Raw genomic sequence first — 17,914 nt, 5'->3', positions numbered from 1 at the left:
GTGTGCAATCTGGTTTTTACAGGAACTGTTTCAGCCTCGATAATCATGTGTAATTTTATTTTTCAGTTTGTGCCTCTCATGTAATACATTAGCCGCAGAACAGCTGTAACTGTTTAAACTGTGACTGTTTAGACGTTTTCTTCAACAAAGTAGCCAGAAATGACACAAGCATGCGCTGAACGCATGAGGTGATTGAAAGGTTAAATGAAAGTTAAATTTGTCCATGCTGATTGGTCCCGTACATACTTGTGTCATACAAAATGAGCAAGAACGTATTTGGATGCTTGGACAGGAAGTCGCAGCTTCGCAGGCTGCTGATGATGCTTATGTTTTTTCTGCCGTGTTATTGTTGCTCGGCTCTGTGACGTGAATATAAAGGCTTACACGAGAGGCGCAAACCGAAGCTTGATGGTGTTTTATGAACATACCACTGGCAGGGCCGGACAATGATCGTTCATCACCGTCATTAAGAACATTGTGTGGAATTCTGGGTACTGATGAACGGTCGTGGCACGGCTGTTACCCCCCCTTCTCACATGGGACTGAATGTACGGCTGCTGGTGCCCTGAAGTGCTGCGTTTAAGGCCGAGCTGAGGCGTCCCCTGGCTGAAGGAGCGTCACTGTCGGAGCTTCTCAGTGGCTGTAAGTCTGTCTGCTGCAGGACTGCATTGCATAGAAATGGATGTTTCTCATAATGGATCAAAGTCCATTTACCTGCATATGAACTAAAATGATTTTAAAGCAATCCACGTACTTTATATTTGGTTACAGATAAAGTCAAGAAACTCAAGTACTGCATGTTTTTGTAAAAGTAAAAGTACATTTTATGACAACTAACTAGTAAATACCCTTGATTTATTGACTTCTTAGCCTGAATGAATGTCTGCTTTCACTGTGTTTTAAGATATTGACTGTATGAACAGGCGCTCACTTGCTGTGATAAAGCTGACGGAATGAAAGACTCCTCTAATCCCTCATGCTGCAACTCTCTTGTAGTGAGGCTTAAGAGCGTTTTGATCTCTCTGTTGAGTAACGAACCGCTCCGTCTGCAGGTCCACTCCAGCTCTCCTTCCCTGAGATCAGTCAGTCCTCTCGCTGGACTGCTGACTGCAGAGACCGGACCTCTGAGGCGCCGCAGACGAGGAACATGAACGCTAACACCCAGGTTAGTGAAACGTGGTGATATATTTGGGGACATTTCTGAATAAGTCATTGAGGTTTTCATATTGTGGTTCAGCACAGGGATGCTTGCGTGGTTCTGTTTTCATTAAACATTTTAATTTTAGTTTACAGGTAATTGTCATTTTACGTTAGAAAACCTTAACACCTTAACGACCTGTTAATGGATGCCCTTTGCTTCCACGTGCTGTGGTTTGGTGAGAAACTAACACACACAGGTGATCACAATCAATTTGCAGTTTCCAGTGTTGATGCTATGTGAAAGGTATTATAATATGGCGTGAATTAGCCGTTTAAGCTTTTTGCTGCAGCAGTCGCGTGAACTGCAGGTTATGTAATTATGGGGGATATACTCAGAACAAAAACATATCAGCAGGGCTTAGGCTCAGAAACATGACTGAATTATACAACATCCGTCTGATCCCTAAAGCTGCACTGCACCTCACTTGTATGGTTAATGCAAAGTAAACCTCCAAAGACTGTGCCCGGGAATGTTTAACCAGCAGAGAACGCTGTGTAATTACACCCGTTGCAAAACAAGCCTGAAAATCTTACATAACGTCATTCAGGTGAGTTTGTGTGGTGTTGAATCGATGATGGGAAAATGCTGACAGAATTACTGGAGTGTTTGGGATTTTATGATCCCTTGATTTGACTTTTTCCTGGTTAAATAAAGGTTTAAAAAGCAGGCGGTCCTATGAAAAGATCACGAGCAAACATGCTCTGAAGTGGATCGTCAGAAAGGAAAAACAAGTTTTCACTGCCCCATACACTGCATTGTTTGTCTCGTCATCCCTTTGTGATTTAATCCACTCACCTGAGATCAGTTTAGTGTCAGGCCTCTGACAGCAGGGATTAGTGTGATGCACCAATTTAACCGTCACCCCATGAGTTCTTATGTAACACATCTGGGTCACTGTGTTAGAGGCCTGTTGCCAGAAGGATGGCGGAGGTGACTACCAGCTGATGAAATGTGGCTTCGTGTTTATTACTGGAATTACTAATCGCACTCCTTCACATGATGACGCATTACATGTCAAGACTAAGAGTCCACAGCTTACTGGCTCAAAGTGGAGCTGAGGCTGATGGGAACGTCGGCAGTTTTGCAGATATTTTGTCATAAGCTGGTTGGAAAAGGTCAAATTTGGTCAATGATGGCATCTAGAGGAGGCTAAACTTAATCCTGAAGGGTGTTCATAGACATCAATCCAATAGTTGAGAAGACACTTGACTCAAAACCACATGGTCCTTCCAGAAGTTGTTGAGATAAAACCACTAAAATATGACGTGATACCTTTGATTAAAAAACGTTATTTTTCCCACTCCTCTCAGGACGAAGAGGTGCTGAAGCAGATTGAGAGGGAGGTGCGAATGCGGGAGGGGGCCGGTAAGCTGCTGGCGGCTTGCTCCAGGAGAGAGCAGGCCCTGGAGGCCTCCAAGAGCCTGCTCACCTGCAATGCCCGCATCCTGGCCCTGCTGAGCCAGCTGCAGAGGATGAGGAAAGCTCAGATCCTGCAGAGAGTGGGACGCAGGTCAGACGGAGTGCGAGGACATGTGGTGTTAGTGCGAGCAGATAGTGGATTTATTATCAGTGGAGACACAGAAAGGAATGTTAGAGAGTGCTGTTTGAGGACATGCCTCCTACCAGCCACTAGAGGGCAGACAAGCGTGTGTGTGTTTTCCTGATTTACTGTGTTTATAATGCATATGTGTGTGTAACATTGCTGATTGTGTAACAGATGTGTTGATTCAATCATCTTCGTCCTGAGGCTAATTTGTGCTGTTTTTTTACTGGATTCAATTAGCGTTCCTTTTATTTTGTCCATCTCTCTGTACATACAATTCTGTATTGTACAATGTGTGTTCATGGCTTGTTGGATAGATGATCTGCTCTTTTTCCTGCAGGCCATCTGAAGATATCGTGTCATGTTTGGGAAAAGTAGCCCTTTCAGGTGAGCGTTCACAAAACACCCTCATGAAAATAGATGAATCATTTATGTTTCTAACTTGATTATTTGCATTCTGTAGACCTGCGAATCCCACTGATGTGGAAAGACTCCGAGTACTTCAAGAACAAAGGAGGTAAATCCCAAAGCCGTGATTAAGGGAGCTGATGTGAACGGCTCAACTGAGATTAGATGGATTAAAAGAAAATGAATTGAACAGCAAAGAGCATGTTTGCGTGGAAACCTCGTTAACGTCACCAAACTTTCTAACTTTTCGCTCTGTTGTGTGTCCTCGCAGAGCTGCATCGCTGCGCTGTGTTCTGCCTGCTTCAGTGCGGCACAGAGATCCACGACACTGATCTGGTGATGGTGGACAGGACTTTAACTGACATCTGCTTTGAAGACACTCTCATATTGTAAGTCTTTTCAGGGGTTCAGTTTTTGTCCGATCCAACTTTTAAGACATTGAATGCATCCTTGTATTAATGTGTGTGCGTGTGAGCAGCAAAGAGGTAGGGCCGGGCTTCCAGCTTCGGGTCGAGCTGTACAGCAGCTGTGTGGTGGAGGATTTCTCCTCGGGGGCTTTAGGACCCAGGAGAGTGAGCTGTCTCGGTGGCTCACTGGGATGCTCCTCCGGGAGAAAGATCCGCGCTGCGTTTGAGTCTGCAACTTTCTGTGGATCCGTTTCCAGTGGAGGAGATCTAGGACCTGGGAGTGTGTCGCCGCCTTTATCCCCTCACCTGTCTGCACTGTGAGGATGACAGCTCTCCCTGAAACACTAGAGGAATGTGTTTTAGAGCTGAGCGACTCCTGGAAAACTGATTTTGCTCATTGCTTTCTGTCTGCAGAGGGCCTAAGTTTAACCTGCTGGCTCACACAACCCTGACACTCGAACACATCCAGGAAGGTTTCAAGACTCATGATTTGTCTCTAGCAGCGAGAGGTGAGTCGTAAGCCCCCTCCTCTCGTCTCCTTGTCTCTCCTCCTCTCCTCTAATCCCTAAACTCTTTCTTTTTCCAGAGGACAGTCCGTTCTGGTTGCCTCTGTTTGGCAACATGTGCTCCCGCCTGGCTGCTCAGCCTCTGTGCATGATTCAGCCAGTCATGAGTGGCCAGCTCAAGGTTAAGGTGACTAGATTATCATACGTTATCCTGCTCTGTGATCACATTATCATTCACTGTATCGCCTTCCTCCCTGCTCTCACTCAGCTCAGAGAGGACCTTAATTGCTGGAAAAATGTCTACGGGATCCTCAGGGGGCCGAGTCTCTGCTGCTATCAGAGTCCAGAAGACCTGGAGTCTGAGGACGAGCCATTGCTTGTAATCCCCATCAAAAAGGTGGGTTCTAAATGAGAAGCCGTGAATAAGCAGATGGATTCACCTGCAGTTTTGTCCACGTTGATTACAATGACACGCCGAGGCCACCAGAGTGCACTGGTGATTTAATGAAACGTACTCAGGAAACTCGTACTGTTGAGCATCTGGTGAATGGAATATTTTATGCATTTTAATGTCTGTCAAACTCTGTTACACATGTTGTATCTTTAATTAAGAAATGTAAATCTAAATAGCACCTTATCGCTCGGAGACGTTCTCCAGCCTTCATGTTACAGATACCTTGTTGCATGCAGTATTTTACTGCTATCACGGCTGTTCTGAGGCACTTTCACTTAGCTTTGGTGTTTCATGTTGTGCAACTTTCTTCTTTTACTACCATTATTCTTTTTCCACCATCACACTCATCTGACACATGGGGTTAATTGTTACTCTTGGATTATTTTAGAGTATATTAAACCAGCGGTTCGCAGCTGCTTTGGCTTGTGTTTACTTGGTGTCAGCAAGCAGTCAGCAGTGATTTCCTCTCTAAACCTCTCAGCTTGTGTCCTTCATGACTGTTAGAGGCTCAAAGAGGTAAAGTTCTCTACTATGTCACAAAAAAAGGCCAAAATATGAATACAGATTGGTGCTGCACAGCCCTGACCCCTAAATTGAGAACCTCAGGATTAGACCACCTTATATGATATGGTTAAAATGTTAAAAAGACAGAAAAATTCAAACAAGCTCCTGCAGCTGGTATATTTGTTTTTAACCACAGCGTTTCCTCTCAGCTTCCTAACTGCCATTAAAGCTGTCAGCTATTACTATCTCAGGAGCGTTTGCGGTAGCGTTGTGGCTACCTGTAATATCTTAGCTATGTGGATGCTTCACACCTTTGGTACTTTGTCAAGCGTATTCAAGCGAAACTCCAGCCGATTATCTGAGTAATAACGAGCCAGTGATCGTGTGTGTGTTTCTCTGTCAGGATACCCTCGTCTGTGCGTCAGAGAGAGGCCCTGTCCATTGCAAGAGCGTATACGTCAGTACGCAGCATCAAGGCGAGGATGTGACCTACGTGCTGACCACGTCCGCACCTGGCGACACGCAGCGCTGGACCGAGGCCCTCTGGCAGCACGTCTACAACATGAGTGAGCCCTGGAAGAACAAAACTGACAATACAACCCATTAGCCTCTAACGCTAGCGACTAGCACAACTGCTGAGACTAAACTTTAGCGGCCTGCGGAAAGGTTTGAACTTTCTGAGTGACACATTGTGAGGGAAGTGTAAATTTAGTCTGTGGTTCAAAAACAACAACAGCTTTAGCGTTGCCAGTAATTATAGTGGTTCTGGAAAAGGCTTTGGCACAGCGACAACCACGCGGTACGCACACGAAAGAATGAACGCCAGATTATCATCAAAGTCCGCGTGCAGGGGCGGCGGTACAGCAGGTCAGGATGCCGCCCACTGATCCACTACAGCCCATTTTATATCTGCTAATCAGAGATTTGTACTCAACTTCGTGGTTATTTTTGAAGCGGTGTTGATAAACAGAGTTTTCTGACGTGTCTTTCGCTCAGCGATCCAAATTTTCCAAAAACCAGCAGCCTACCTCTACAGTTCACAAATGAACATGTCAGATCTGGTTTGTTCAATCCGGGGAACAAATGCACATGCGCTGCCGTAATAACCAGCAATTTTGCATTAAGTAACATATTCTACTTATTGCTCATAGAGAATATATACAGAGTGGGGCTTTTTATTGCTGATTTAAATCTGAATCTCTGATCATAACCTCCTCCGGAGCGGTTAGGTGCACAGCATAAGTTAGCCAGATGAACAGAGAGCCACCATCGTGAGATTTACAACTCTGGCTTCAGGCTCAACATACCTCAGTAACCCTCAACCTCACTGCGGTGCATGAAGCGAGATTAATGTAATAATGATAACACTGAGAATAAACTTTGTATGTACTGCGCCTTTCATAGAGGAATTGCAGCTGATTCACAAAAGAGAAATCACATGGCAACATGGTGGCAGTATGAAACCTCCAACGCAAGCTGTAATCTGCCTTTAAACGGAAAGAAGAAGAAGAAGAAGAAGAAGAAGAAGAAGAAGCAATGATGCTCCTTTGATAACCATGAAGGAGCCAGATGGGAAAAAGAGGACATTCCTTCCTCAAGATGTCTTTTTCGTTACATAAATTAAGACATTTCCACAATAAATTCATGCAGAAAAGACAAACGCGTGCGTAAACATTCGGCAGAATGCTTAATCCATGCAGAACATATGTTCCTTAATCCACAGTATTCTGCAAGCACAGGCAACACATGCTGGTCTCATGTCATCAGAAGTGCAACAGACTGCAGTAATCACTAACATGACATTTGGCACAGGTATTCATGGTCCTCAGAGGATGCATCCTAACTTATCAAGAGAGCCTCTGACTTTTCATCCAGCACAGCCAACAGGTCCAAATTTTCATTTATCCAGCGAAATGGCTCAACATCTACCTGATGGATTGACAGTTCACATTGCACAGATGAGCAGTGTGATAGTTATAACTTTATTTAAGGGAGCAGGAGAAACAAGCTACACCTGATTACAGCATAACTCAAACTCAGCCTAGTCTCTCCATATAGGACGGCATTCTTTCATGGCGTGTCGGTGGCATCGGCGAGGCCTGCCCGCCTGTTGATGAGCACAGTGTGACAGCTTTATTGCTCTGCACCCTCTCATCTGGTGTAAATGAACAAAATGTAAAAATCCATTCATCTCCACGCAGGTGACACTCAGGCACATTAACCTCACATGTGTGACATACCTGTGAGACGTTAACATGATAATGAAGACTCTCAAGTCAGTCTCCGCTCTGCTGGAGTATTAATATACACAGCGTATTAACCAGGGACCAGAGAGCTTGTATATAGCGCTGCAATATTTAGCATCTGTTCAGATTAACTTTTTAATGTAAAATAATCCATTCTCATCTCATGGAAAATCCAACAGTCTGCACTCATGCATGCAGGAATACTTCAATCTTGCAGCACTATTCCTGTCATTTAAGTTGTTAACTGTTATTAAAGTTGCCTCTGAACACATCCAGTGTTCTTCATTAATAAGTAACTCACTGATAAATGTGTAAAGAAGCCTCCGTCGTGCGCTGTCATGTGATGCAGAGGAAAGCTGGAAAAACGTACGCTCTTAATCCACGTGGAATATATGTTCATTAATCCTCTGTGTTCTGCAGGCACCAGGCAGTGTGTGCTTTGCTTTTGTTGTGAAAATGCATCAGACTGCATCACTTCAGGCGTTCGCTGTGTGCCAAGTTTGCACACGAGGCTTTAACTTTTCCATGTCAGCTGGACCAGCTGCATCACATCCATCTGATCTTAAAGTTTTCGTCTCGCGTCCTCTGTGTTTTCATGTGAACTAGATTGGACAGACCCCACTGCAAGTAACACTATGCAATGAAACAACATGCGGCAACTTTATCTAAAGGAGCAGCAGAAACAAGCTGCACTTGATTACAGCATGACTCAAACTCAGCTCAAGTATCTATAGCTGGAAATGTTCGAGGGATTGTTTATGAGTATTTCTTCTGAAATACGCACACGAAATAAACCTGCTGATACTTGCAGGACGGCATTCTTTCATGGCTTCGGTGAGGCCTGCCTGCCTGTTGATGAGCACAGTGTGACAGCTGTCTGATGTCTGACTCAGATCGTCAGCCTTATTGCTCTGCACCCTCTCATCTGGTGTAAATGAACAAAATGTAAAAATCCATTCATCTTCGCGCAGGTGCATTAACCTCGCACGTGTGACATACCTGTGAGACGTTAACATGATAATGAAGACTCTGAAGCCAGTCCCCGCTGTGTTGGAGTCTTCATATACACAACTTATGAACCAGGGACCAGACAGCTTGCATGCAACTTGCGATATGCAATGTCCTCTGAAGTAGTTGTACTTTTATATATAGTACACTACAAAGGAAGCGAAAGTCAGTGAAGTGATGTGTGTTGATATTCCAGCCACAACTAATTTAGTAGAGCCTCATCTTACAACACTGAGACAAATCAGAGTCTGATTTTGTGTAACACGGCCACTTTCAGTCACACAGCCAGTGATTCAGTAGTTTTCTCACGCACATCCAAGCTAATTTGTCTGTAACGCAACAGTAAGTCGCCCCCAAACACCGTCTTTAGAAAATGCAGTAAGTTTCATTCACTCATCCTACAAACTCCAACTTCCACCAAATCAAACAGAGCTGAAGATGGCAAATTACAACCCCATAACTCAAAATATCACTATACTGGTGTCGTACATCTAATCCTTTCAGCTGGCTTCCCTCCCATGTATACAGAGGCCCTAAAGTCCTGTAAATTCATCTTCAAATTCAGCTGTTATTAAAGTCGCACCTGAACGCGTAAAAATAGCCCACTGTTCTGGCCACAGTTGGAAAATGCCGGTCCTCCAAACAATCCTCCAACTTTTAAGTTGCATATAAACGTACTTTGACACTGTTAGGGTCTGAATTTATACTCAATTAACATTTTAATTTTTTCTAAGTTTGGTCGTTCTGTGGTTTAGGAGCTGCCTGTTTGACACGGGCGGTTGCCTCATAGACGTGCCGTCAGACCCCGGGTCGATGAAACGTTTGCTGGGGAGCTTTCCGAGGTGTGACATGCCTCTTTGATGCTCAGTGAACACGTTTGTTAAAGTGGGAAAAGAGTTCTCAGCCTTTTACTGTAAATGTTAAATCCAATGATGCATAAGCCCTAAACTGTCTACAAGGGAAACAGACAGCCTCGCCTTTCACAGAACACCAAGCAGGGTCTGTTTTGGTACCACTGGCAAGTGTGTGTTCCTTCCCTGAGAAGAGCCAAACTGGAAAGCTCTCCACGAGTCCCTCTTTGGGTTTAAGCCCCCTGAAGTCATCTGGAATTACACTGCTGAAGATGAGGGTTGAAAGAAGAGTTGCTAACAGATGCACAGCTGCCATTCAGTTCTGAGGTCGCTGCTGGTGGCAAGAATGGCAACCCAGACCCCAATAGTGGTGGAGGGGGGCTGGCGGGTGATATGGCACAGTGGTGGCTGGTGGTAACGTCAACACTTGTTCCCATTTCACTACTGGAGTCTAGAAAACTGCTAGCAGTAGCTGACTGAAATACAATACTTTACTTAAGCTCGCTGATTTCTCCTGGGCGGGACAGATTCCTGGATTGGCGGGTCTGGCCTTCCGAGGCTTGCCCATCATGCTGGGTCTGAATTAGAGTGCCCTTTAAGCTGACAGTGCTACTTTGGTAAAGGTCAACTACAGCAGAGTGACATTAGGACCAGAGATTAGTCACAGCCCATGTGCCATTAAATTGCCCCAAACACCACCAGTCTGTTCACAGATAATCACATGCAGCAATCATCGGACTTCCCTAATCATAACAAAGGATGAATTTAGAAAAAGGGGAGCAGAGACGCAGAAGCTGGATCTCTGAGCAAATTCATTCAACATTTGAGAGGCATTTCTCACCGTGGTATTTATGAAAATCAGAGGAAGTGACAATTATATTCTTGAGAGCCTGCTACAATGCAGCAGTAATTATGTGGTCTTACGTGTCCACGAGTTTATGCAGACAACAATTACTTGAGAAAATTGTCACCCTGCCTGATTAAATCAAACAGTCGCTGTAACTCGTCCTCAAAGTGAAAAACTTCAGGAACTACTTCTGCATCCTCGTAGGGGTAACATAGTAACTTCTTGGGTGTTTACTTTCTTTTATCTGATTGATCATAAGCATCATTTTCAGTGTGGAGCCGAGGGGTCACGTTCTGCTCAACAGTCAAAGAAAGCACCTTTTCCTTGCAATCTATCATAGTATTATTAGTTTAGACATAGAAGGTGTAAATGCTTCTGTGGCCTGCATGTTCCCATGTGGGGTATCGAGGCAGACTTCTATCTTCCCTTTGATGAAAGGTTCAGTAGGGCGGTGTTGTGTTTGGCTTGGTTGTTGGGGCTGCTGGGAGAGGGCGTCAGGCTTGATGTTTCTGAAACCACATCGGTGAACGAGAGTGAAATCGTCTGAAGAATAGTGCACAAAGGGTTTGAGGGCAATTGAGTTGTTTGGCGGTCTGGATGTAGGCCAGGTTCTTGCATTCTCCGTTTCCAAATGATGGGAGACGACTGCACAGGGGTGGAGTTCCTTGTCACAAGCTGACTGCTTGGACACACCTCCAACCTTTGTATCTGACGCATCAACCTCCACAATAAACTGACGCGAAGGGTTGATTGGAGGAGGAAAGCTGACGTAAAGCATCTCTTGAGCTCGGTGATGGCAGGATCTGCCTCAGGAGTCCAGGAGAAAGGGGGCAGCTGAAGAGGTGAGGTGGCCACACAGTTGTAGTCCCTGATGAACCGTCTGTAAAGCCCAGAAACAGCTGGAGTTGTTCCAGGGATGTGGGTATGGACCACTCTGCCACTCTGTCCTCACCTGTCCATGTTGGAGATGTATCTTAGAAACCCAATAGAGCTGACCTGGAATTCACATTTTTCAGCTTTGTTCTCAAGTAATCTTTGGAGAACTTGCCTCACATGCTGGAAAAGTGTTTTTTTTGTGTTCCTGAGCATGAAATTCCCCGTGGGCCGGATCAAACCGTCTCTCCCGGAGGCTGGACGTTCCCCACCCCTGGCCTTCCCTAATGAAACTGTCCCACATTACCAAACGTATCGTCCCAAAGTGACCAAAAATGTCACCGAAGGGTAGTTTTGTGTACTACAATACAATATTGAGCCATGCTTTGTTCATTTCTTCACATAAAGAAACGGGGTTTACTGTCCCTGCTTCCAAACCAGCATGCTGCCTCATATTGTTATATCGTTAATAACATATCAATTAATGCATCCTACACTTGCTTTCTGCATTGCAAACTCAGTTTCTTTGTCTGTTGTGTCATGAGATCAGTGCTGCGTGCTGAAAACCTCCACTCCCCATGCTGGAATGTGGAGTTTGAGTCAGTTTGCAGCCAGTGTGAGGTCCATGCCACACACCGCGCCGCCGTAAGCTGGCAAGCTGTCACTTCACCTTCCATTAGTGTCGCCCTTGAGTCCGAGCAGAGGGCGAGCAAGCGACAAGTTCAGCAGAAGCTGATCAGTTTTCTGTGAAAAGCGTACAATATGAAGGCCATCATCAGGGCTTACCACAGCACGCTGTGCACCTGTGGGTTAGTTTTGCAGCCTCTTGGTGCCACAGTGCATTTCTGAGGATTAAGATACGCAAACAAATCTTTAATAAGAGAGTGTTTGCAGGAGAAATTACATTTTTGTGGTACAAATGGGTAAAAAGTGAACTCTTTGTCTTTGCTCTACAGAGAGCTCAGGTGTGAAGCAGTGGATGTGGTGATGTGCCACTCCTTCTTGTGGGTGTATGTGCTCGTTGAAAATTGGAACAACTGCTCAGGACACCAACAGTAGACTGACTCTTTCTCTCATTTCAGTACAGAGACCTTCCTCAGGTGGATGTGTGGGAGCTAAATCTTAGTACTTTTACTCATCTGTTATTCTCCTATGCACCTGTTTCTGCACAGGTGTGCAAAGATCTCTTATCTTGTATGACAGTGAGCACAAATCCTGTTACAGTGCTAATTAAACTGAATTCATTTTTAATTAAAGCGGTTATTTCTGGGCTGCATGACGGCTTTGCTTTGGTTCTTCATCATCCTCGACAATGTTTAGATGACTTGCTGTTATTTGCAGCTGCCTGCTCTCAGTTTGTCTTGTGAAACCAAAGTTAGATTTAAAGCTGCAGAAGCACATATTTAATTCAAAGACACCAGCTCAGCGTAAACACACATAACTATTCTGATAATTAGGTCTTCAATATTTATATCTGAATAGGCCATGTAAAGAGATACTATATCATACCAAGATCTATAACCAGATTAATCTGGTATGCGGCACAGGCATGACATAATCTGTTGTCTCAGATTCTCAGTTTGACAAGGACAGAAGCTGGCAGCAGAGTAACTGCTGACAAAGGTTTTGCCATTCGTGTGCTTTGAAAACCACTGCTTGTGCTGTTTGTTGCAGGCCAGTGGAAGCAGTGCTGCAATCACCTCATGAAGATCGAAATGCTGAACTCCAGGAAACCCCCGACAGTGAAGCAGGGGTCGCTATACCACGAAATAGGTAGTGTAACACAACGTCATCAGTGGTTTTGTCAACTTTACATCACAGCTTCATTTGTTTTCATTCATTTCTCTACATATTTAAATCTATTGGCAGACTCTCAAGTCTTTCTAAGGTCGTGTAATCCATCACAGCGAAACACAAGTCTGCCACATTAAAAATGCAGTGAAGACTTTTCAGCTCAATCACCACATAAAACTGCGAAATGAAAGCTGCAATAACAGGTTTTTTGGTCCCTTGGGTACATCAAAAGCAAGCTGTAATCATGACATATTATCACATTTAAGTAGATGCGACAAACATTATCAAACTGATGCCTCGTGACACATCCCGCAGATACTGAGCTACCCCTCTGAGTCATCTGGAGTCGTGTTTGTGACCACCTGGTGAATGAAAGTCCAATATTTACTCTATTTTTTGCTTTGTTTTGCTCACTTCTAACTATGGAAGAATGCTCCACTACGTTCACCAGGCAGTCAATAACTTGCTGTGTGTTGCTGGGCAGGTAGCCTCCAATAGATTTTTGGAGGTTATTCACTCAGGACAGATGCACGCTGCTGCCAAACAGCTGATAAAAGCAGCGAGAGTGAACCAAAACAGTAAAACTCGCAAAATACTCCAGCTGCTCAGGACTGGGGGAAATGCTGAGTCGAGTGATGCCACAAGCGCCAACTTTCAGATTTAATGCAAACTTAATCTTCACTGTGGCTGACACGGCTCAAGCAAGTCTCATCAGTCTGCTAATTGATTTACATCTAATGTGGAATTTAAAGGAAACTAATGGCTGCCTCCAACAGCATGAAAACAATGCAAAAATCTATCTCGAGCTAAAACTTGCATATTAGACCAGGCCGTCATGACCTACTTACACACCTGTCACTAAATGCCATGAATTCTAACAGTATAATGAAATGTGAAATGTAGTGCCTCACTTGCATGCTTTGTCTTCATCTGCAGAAAGATGAGGTGACGCCTAGCCTAAGAGTGGTCGGACAGGTTTGAGCAAATAGGAGGATGTAACAGATAAATAATGCTGCCCAACAATGGCTTGGAACAACGGGCCAGACGCCGCTGACATGAATAGGCACATTATCTCCAACACCTCACAAAAACATCAGTCATGCTGATCAGAAAAAATATACCTATATTCCATAGCAGCAGCCAAGGGGACCAAATATCTTGGCATCTAGAATTTGGGTGTGTCTTTGGATGAGATTTTTTTTTTCCCCCAGTTAAGAGCTCGAGAGCTATAGATGATATCTTTACAACGATAAAAGTGACTCCTCTTCCTGTTTGTGCTTCTTCTTTTTCAGTTACGCCCTCCTCCCCCAGAGAGGGTCTTGTTGCCCCGGATCTATCTGTTGAAATGCGCACTTTGCTCTCATCCTACTACAAGGAAAGGTGGGCCTTCTGCTCGAGCAGACACTCCCCGGGCTGTTCGCATTCTTACCCCCCCTGCATGAATTAACCGATATGATTGACTTCCTCCAGGTGCATAAAAAACAAAAATCCTCCCCTCTGCTTGCCGTGACGTGCACAATCACTTCTTTGTTGTGATAGTCCGACGAGGCTCGCATCGTAACTGCAGGCAGTGCAGCACGAAACGGGACACGCCAGTGACTCTGAGGCACTGACTTTACAATAATATCTGTCTGAATTTGAGCCTTGCGGACTGACAAAAAGCGCAGAGTGAAAAAGCAAATTCCTGCCCGCATGCTTTAGATTAGCACGTATAGTTGCCACTGCATATTTTTCTGTGAACTTTCCAGTGGATGAAATACGCCGACAGAGGTGACAGATGTGTGAGAAATGTATATGTGACGGCTTCTTGAGATTCCAGATCCTGTGAGTCTTTAAGCGCTGCGTGTCAAATGCTTTTCCAGTGTGTTTTCTCTGAGTGCGAGGCGTTAGCTGCTCACCGAAATTACAACACAGCAGCTCAGTCTGACTTATCAACAGGTTGTGATTGCAAATTAGGGCTGAATTTCCTGTTTGGTCTGTTTGATCGCTTTATTCATTTGCATGCAACGAGCAATAACAAACAATGACCTACAAGACAATCTGTTGTGTTTTGACGTTTGAATCTGGTCTCACTCCCACACCATCAAAGACCGCGGCTTTGTCAAGCCACTCTGCGTCTCATACCAATGCACAAGGCACCCTTTGGCACTGGTGTTAGATGCGCAACCGACTTTCAACTGACTCCAACCCATCCCATCGGTGGCAAAATTAGTAGTAGAACGAGCTAGAAAGTCCGCGAGCGTAGGAGGGTGGGTGGATGGATGGATGAGTTCGTGCCCCGTGTGAAACCCAAAGTAAAAATCTTTTCCGAAATGTAACCATGAGGTTTTGATGCCTGAAGCAAAGTGCGAACATTTACAAGCCTTTGTGCATCACTGGGATGGCGACGTGTTGGATGGCTGAAGCCCTACGTCTGGGCATCGTGGCAGATTACGAACGACAATCCGAAGTCTTTACCCACGTAGCTTGACGGGCTAAACAACCTGTTTTGTCTAGCATGTAAGAATTATTTTTGACTTGACACCACTAGTCCTTAGTGTTGAGGAGGAGGGATGCTGATGTTGCTGCTGTCAACGAAATAAAAGAAAAGTTTGTTGCTCATGCTGTCCTCTTCATGCCAAGAGATGCAAGAGTTTATGGCACTGGGATCATTAGATCTGGAACGCTGACCATCAAAGACTGGAACGTCGTGTGGTCTCATCCCGGCGTAATGTTGATGTGGATGGGTTTGCCCTGGAGTTGGTTGAAAGAGCACCTTGTGCATCCGTATGAGACACGGCGCCGAGTAACGAAGCAGCACTAGTTGATGCTCTGGGAGTCAGACCGGGTCATGAGGTCAGCAGTGACATCACGGCCAAGCAAGATAATACCCCTTTGACTCAAACACATAATGGTCCTTTCATACAATGTAGGTTATGTCATCATACACTGAATGTTTGCAGGTAATTTGACTTCTCTGAATGGCAAACAGTCGCAGTTACAGCTTTAAGTCTGCACATAATGCGCCAGGGGGTCAAATGTTACAGATATTGTTCAGGAGTGTCACGGTTTGTGTACAGAGAAAGGCCAGAGATTGGTCAAAAGATGTCCTGGAGAACAGGTTTTACTCAAGACTGATAGTTGATAAATGCGAAGTAGGGAGCTAACTGGGTCTTACTTTTACAATGCTGGCTTTGTGAAACCTCGAATGCCTCATGAATCTTCTTTTTCCAGTAAATACAAAGAATGTCAGACCTCTCCCTCGCATGTATGACCATATTGCTTGCAGCAATTAGTCGGACGCGAGCTAAAAGGTAGTAAGACACGGCTGAGTTCAATCAATCTCATTTCTTTAAATCCCAGAAAAATGATTTGCCACTAAGAATCAATTTACATTTGGATCAGAGAAAATAAGAGTAGTGAAGGCAATTTTATATTGATAATAAAGTTAAGGGGAATTTTTGGAGTGTAAGCAGGCTATTTACTGCATTTGAAGTACAGCTAAAATAATGTAGCATGTATACAAATTCAATTATAGGGCATAAACTTAAGGACAAATGTTAAAAATAGCATGCGTGGATCTGATAGCAGCTCACCAGTATAATGATGTCCTTGTGTTCTTGTGATTTCATCTGGCACATCGTATCTTTCACATTTTCTGGTAATGAAAAAGAGCCATATCCTCATACCAGTCATGTCCAGATAAGAAATTGGCAAAGGCGCAGCTAACGCCGTGGTTGTAACAGATATGTGTGCGAATAGTTTCGAGCTTCGGGAAGGTGTGATGCACGCTGTGTGAGTCACGTTGCAACAGTTTCATCTGCTTCGCTTTGGGTTGATTTTACACGGACAGATGCCAAAACAGAAATAGATGGAAGCTGAGAAATGAAGGCTTGTTTAAGAGCACCAGCGTCTTTCTTTAACAGAGTTTGTGTCTGTTTTTTTTTACAGTTATTGACGAGTTATTGGGGCGCGGACCTGTTTGTGATTACGACGCCTGGTCCAGGAAACGGACGTGGACGCATGCTTCTACCTCTCCTCCGTGAATCCTCACTGTTTACCCAGCCAGCAATATCAGTTATAAAAGGTGATGAACAGTCAAGAGTGTGAGCCTGAAAGCAAAAACTGACTTTTAAACGTCGACAAATCTCGCTGGAGCATTATCAGGCAATATGCTTTCAAACAATCAGGTGGCCTCCACTTTGTTCTGTTGACCCTTCAGCAGTTCCAGTATTGATGACGAGCTTCACCTGCACCACACTCCAATGACTAGACGACATCCGCATTGACAAACTGAAGACTGTTCTGCCACTAATGTGCCATTTGAGTATGATAATTTAATGCGTCAATAAAGTAGTAAAACATGGCCGTATCTTCAGTTATGATCCGCTCTGCTGTTACTTCCTGTGCAGCCTGACTTTCATACCTTCACACTGAAACCACAGACGCAGTTTGGCCAGCTTGCACCCGCTGAGTCATGAGGAAAGTAGTCAGAGGAGACTAATTTAAGTGGAAAGCAACGCGAACCTTTAACCTCCAGGGGCCGGCCTGACACGCACTGCTACTCCCCTGCAATCTGAAAGCAGGAAGAATCAATTAAAAATCAATCGTTGACTTTTAACCGCCACGTCCTTCACATTGTGTGAGTCTTCAGTCCATAATGAGGGTAAAAGTGAAGCACCAGCACAGCGGAGGAGTATCACTCAAATACTGCGCTTTAGTGTAAATTTCAGGTGCTTGAGTCACTGTCTGCCTCCTCTCCACTACATTACATTTTGCACTTTTTGATTCAAACAGTTCAAGTTGTTGTTTAGTTGTAAGCAATTTTTAGGAATCCATTATGAAAATAATCATTAATATTTTTACTTTTAATTCTCAAACTACATTTTCTTGAATTACTTAAATAACAAGACTTTTGCTTGCAATGGAGTATTTTTACAGTCTGGTATTTGTACTTTTACTGAAAGGCTCAGAATATATTCAAAATGCAATACTGAAACACAAATTCAGTCGGTTTCAGTCGGCTGCAGAGGTTTTGAACTCCAAGTCAACTGTCTAGTCATCCTTATCCTATCTTATTTATTTAAAAATTACTCATGACATGTGATAAACACACACAGTACCAGTTGAACTCGTATTGAGCCAACAGTTCAGTCTCACTTGGCAAGGCAATATTTGTGCAGAACACCATATTGTGAAAGGCCTGAGGGCTTTATAAAATATAAGAGCCTGATCCCTGTTCTGAGCCCAGTAAATCCCCCGCAGTCACCAAAACACTTTTCACTCAAAACAA

The 17,914-nt window shown here is 44.3% G+C and overlaps 1 protein-coding gene across 1 annotated transcript; it reads left to right on the top strand.

Moving 5' to 3' along the window:
- The first annotated feature begins 1,071 nt into the window (after positions 1-1,071).
- Positions 1,072-14,089, top strand: LOC139348985 (rhotekin-like). The gene is made up of 12 exons (XM_070989423.1): positions 1,072-1,165; positions 2,512-2,711; positions 3,085-3,131; positions 3,208-3,261; positions 3,424-3,541; positions 3,631-3,876; positions 3,974-4,068; positions 4,146-4,246; positions 4,334-4,462; positions 5,427-5,589; positions 12,523-12,621; positions 13,935-14,089. Exons 1-12 carry the CDS (start codon positions 1,148-1,150, stop codon positions 14,087-14,089), a joined length of 1,425 nt encoding a protein of 474 aa, XP_070845524.1. The 5' UTR covers positions 1,072-1,147.
- The last annotated feature ends 3,825 nt before the right edge of the window (positions 14,090-17,914 follow it).

Source organism: Chaetodon trifascialis, chromosome 20, assembly GCF_039877785.1.
Source record: "Chaetodon trifascialis isolate fChaTrf1 chromosome 20, fChaTrf1.hap1, whole genome shotgun sequence".
Lineage (NCBI taxonomy): Eukaryota > Metazoa > Chordata > Actinopteri > Chaetodontiformes > Chaetodontidae > Chaetodon > Chaetodon trifascialis.
The sequence above is the reverse complement of the archived record's forward strand: the minus strand, read 5'-3'. Positions and strand labels throughout refer to the sequence as shown.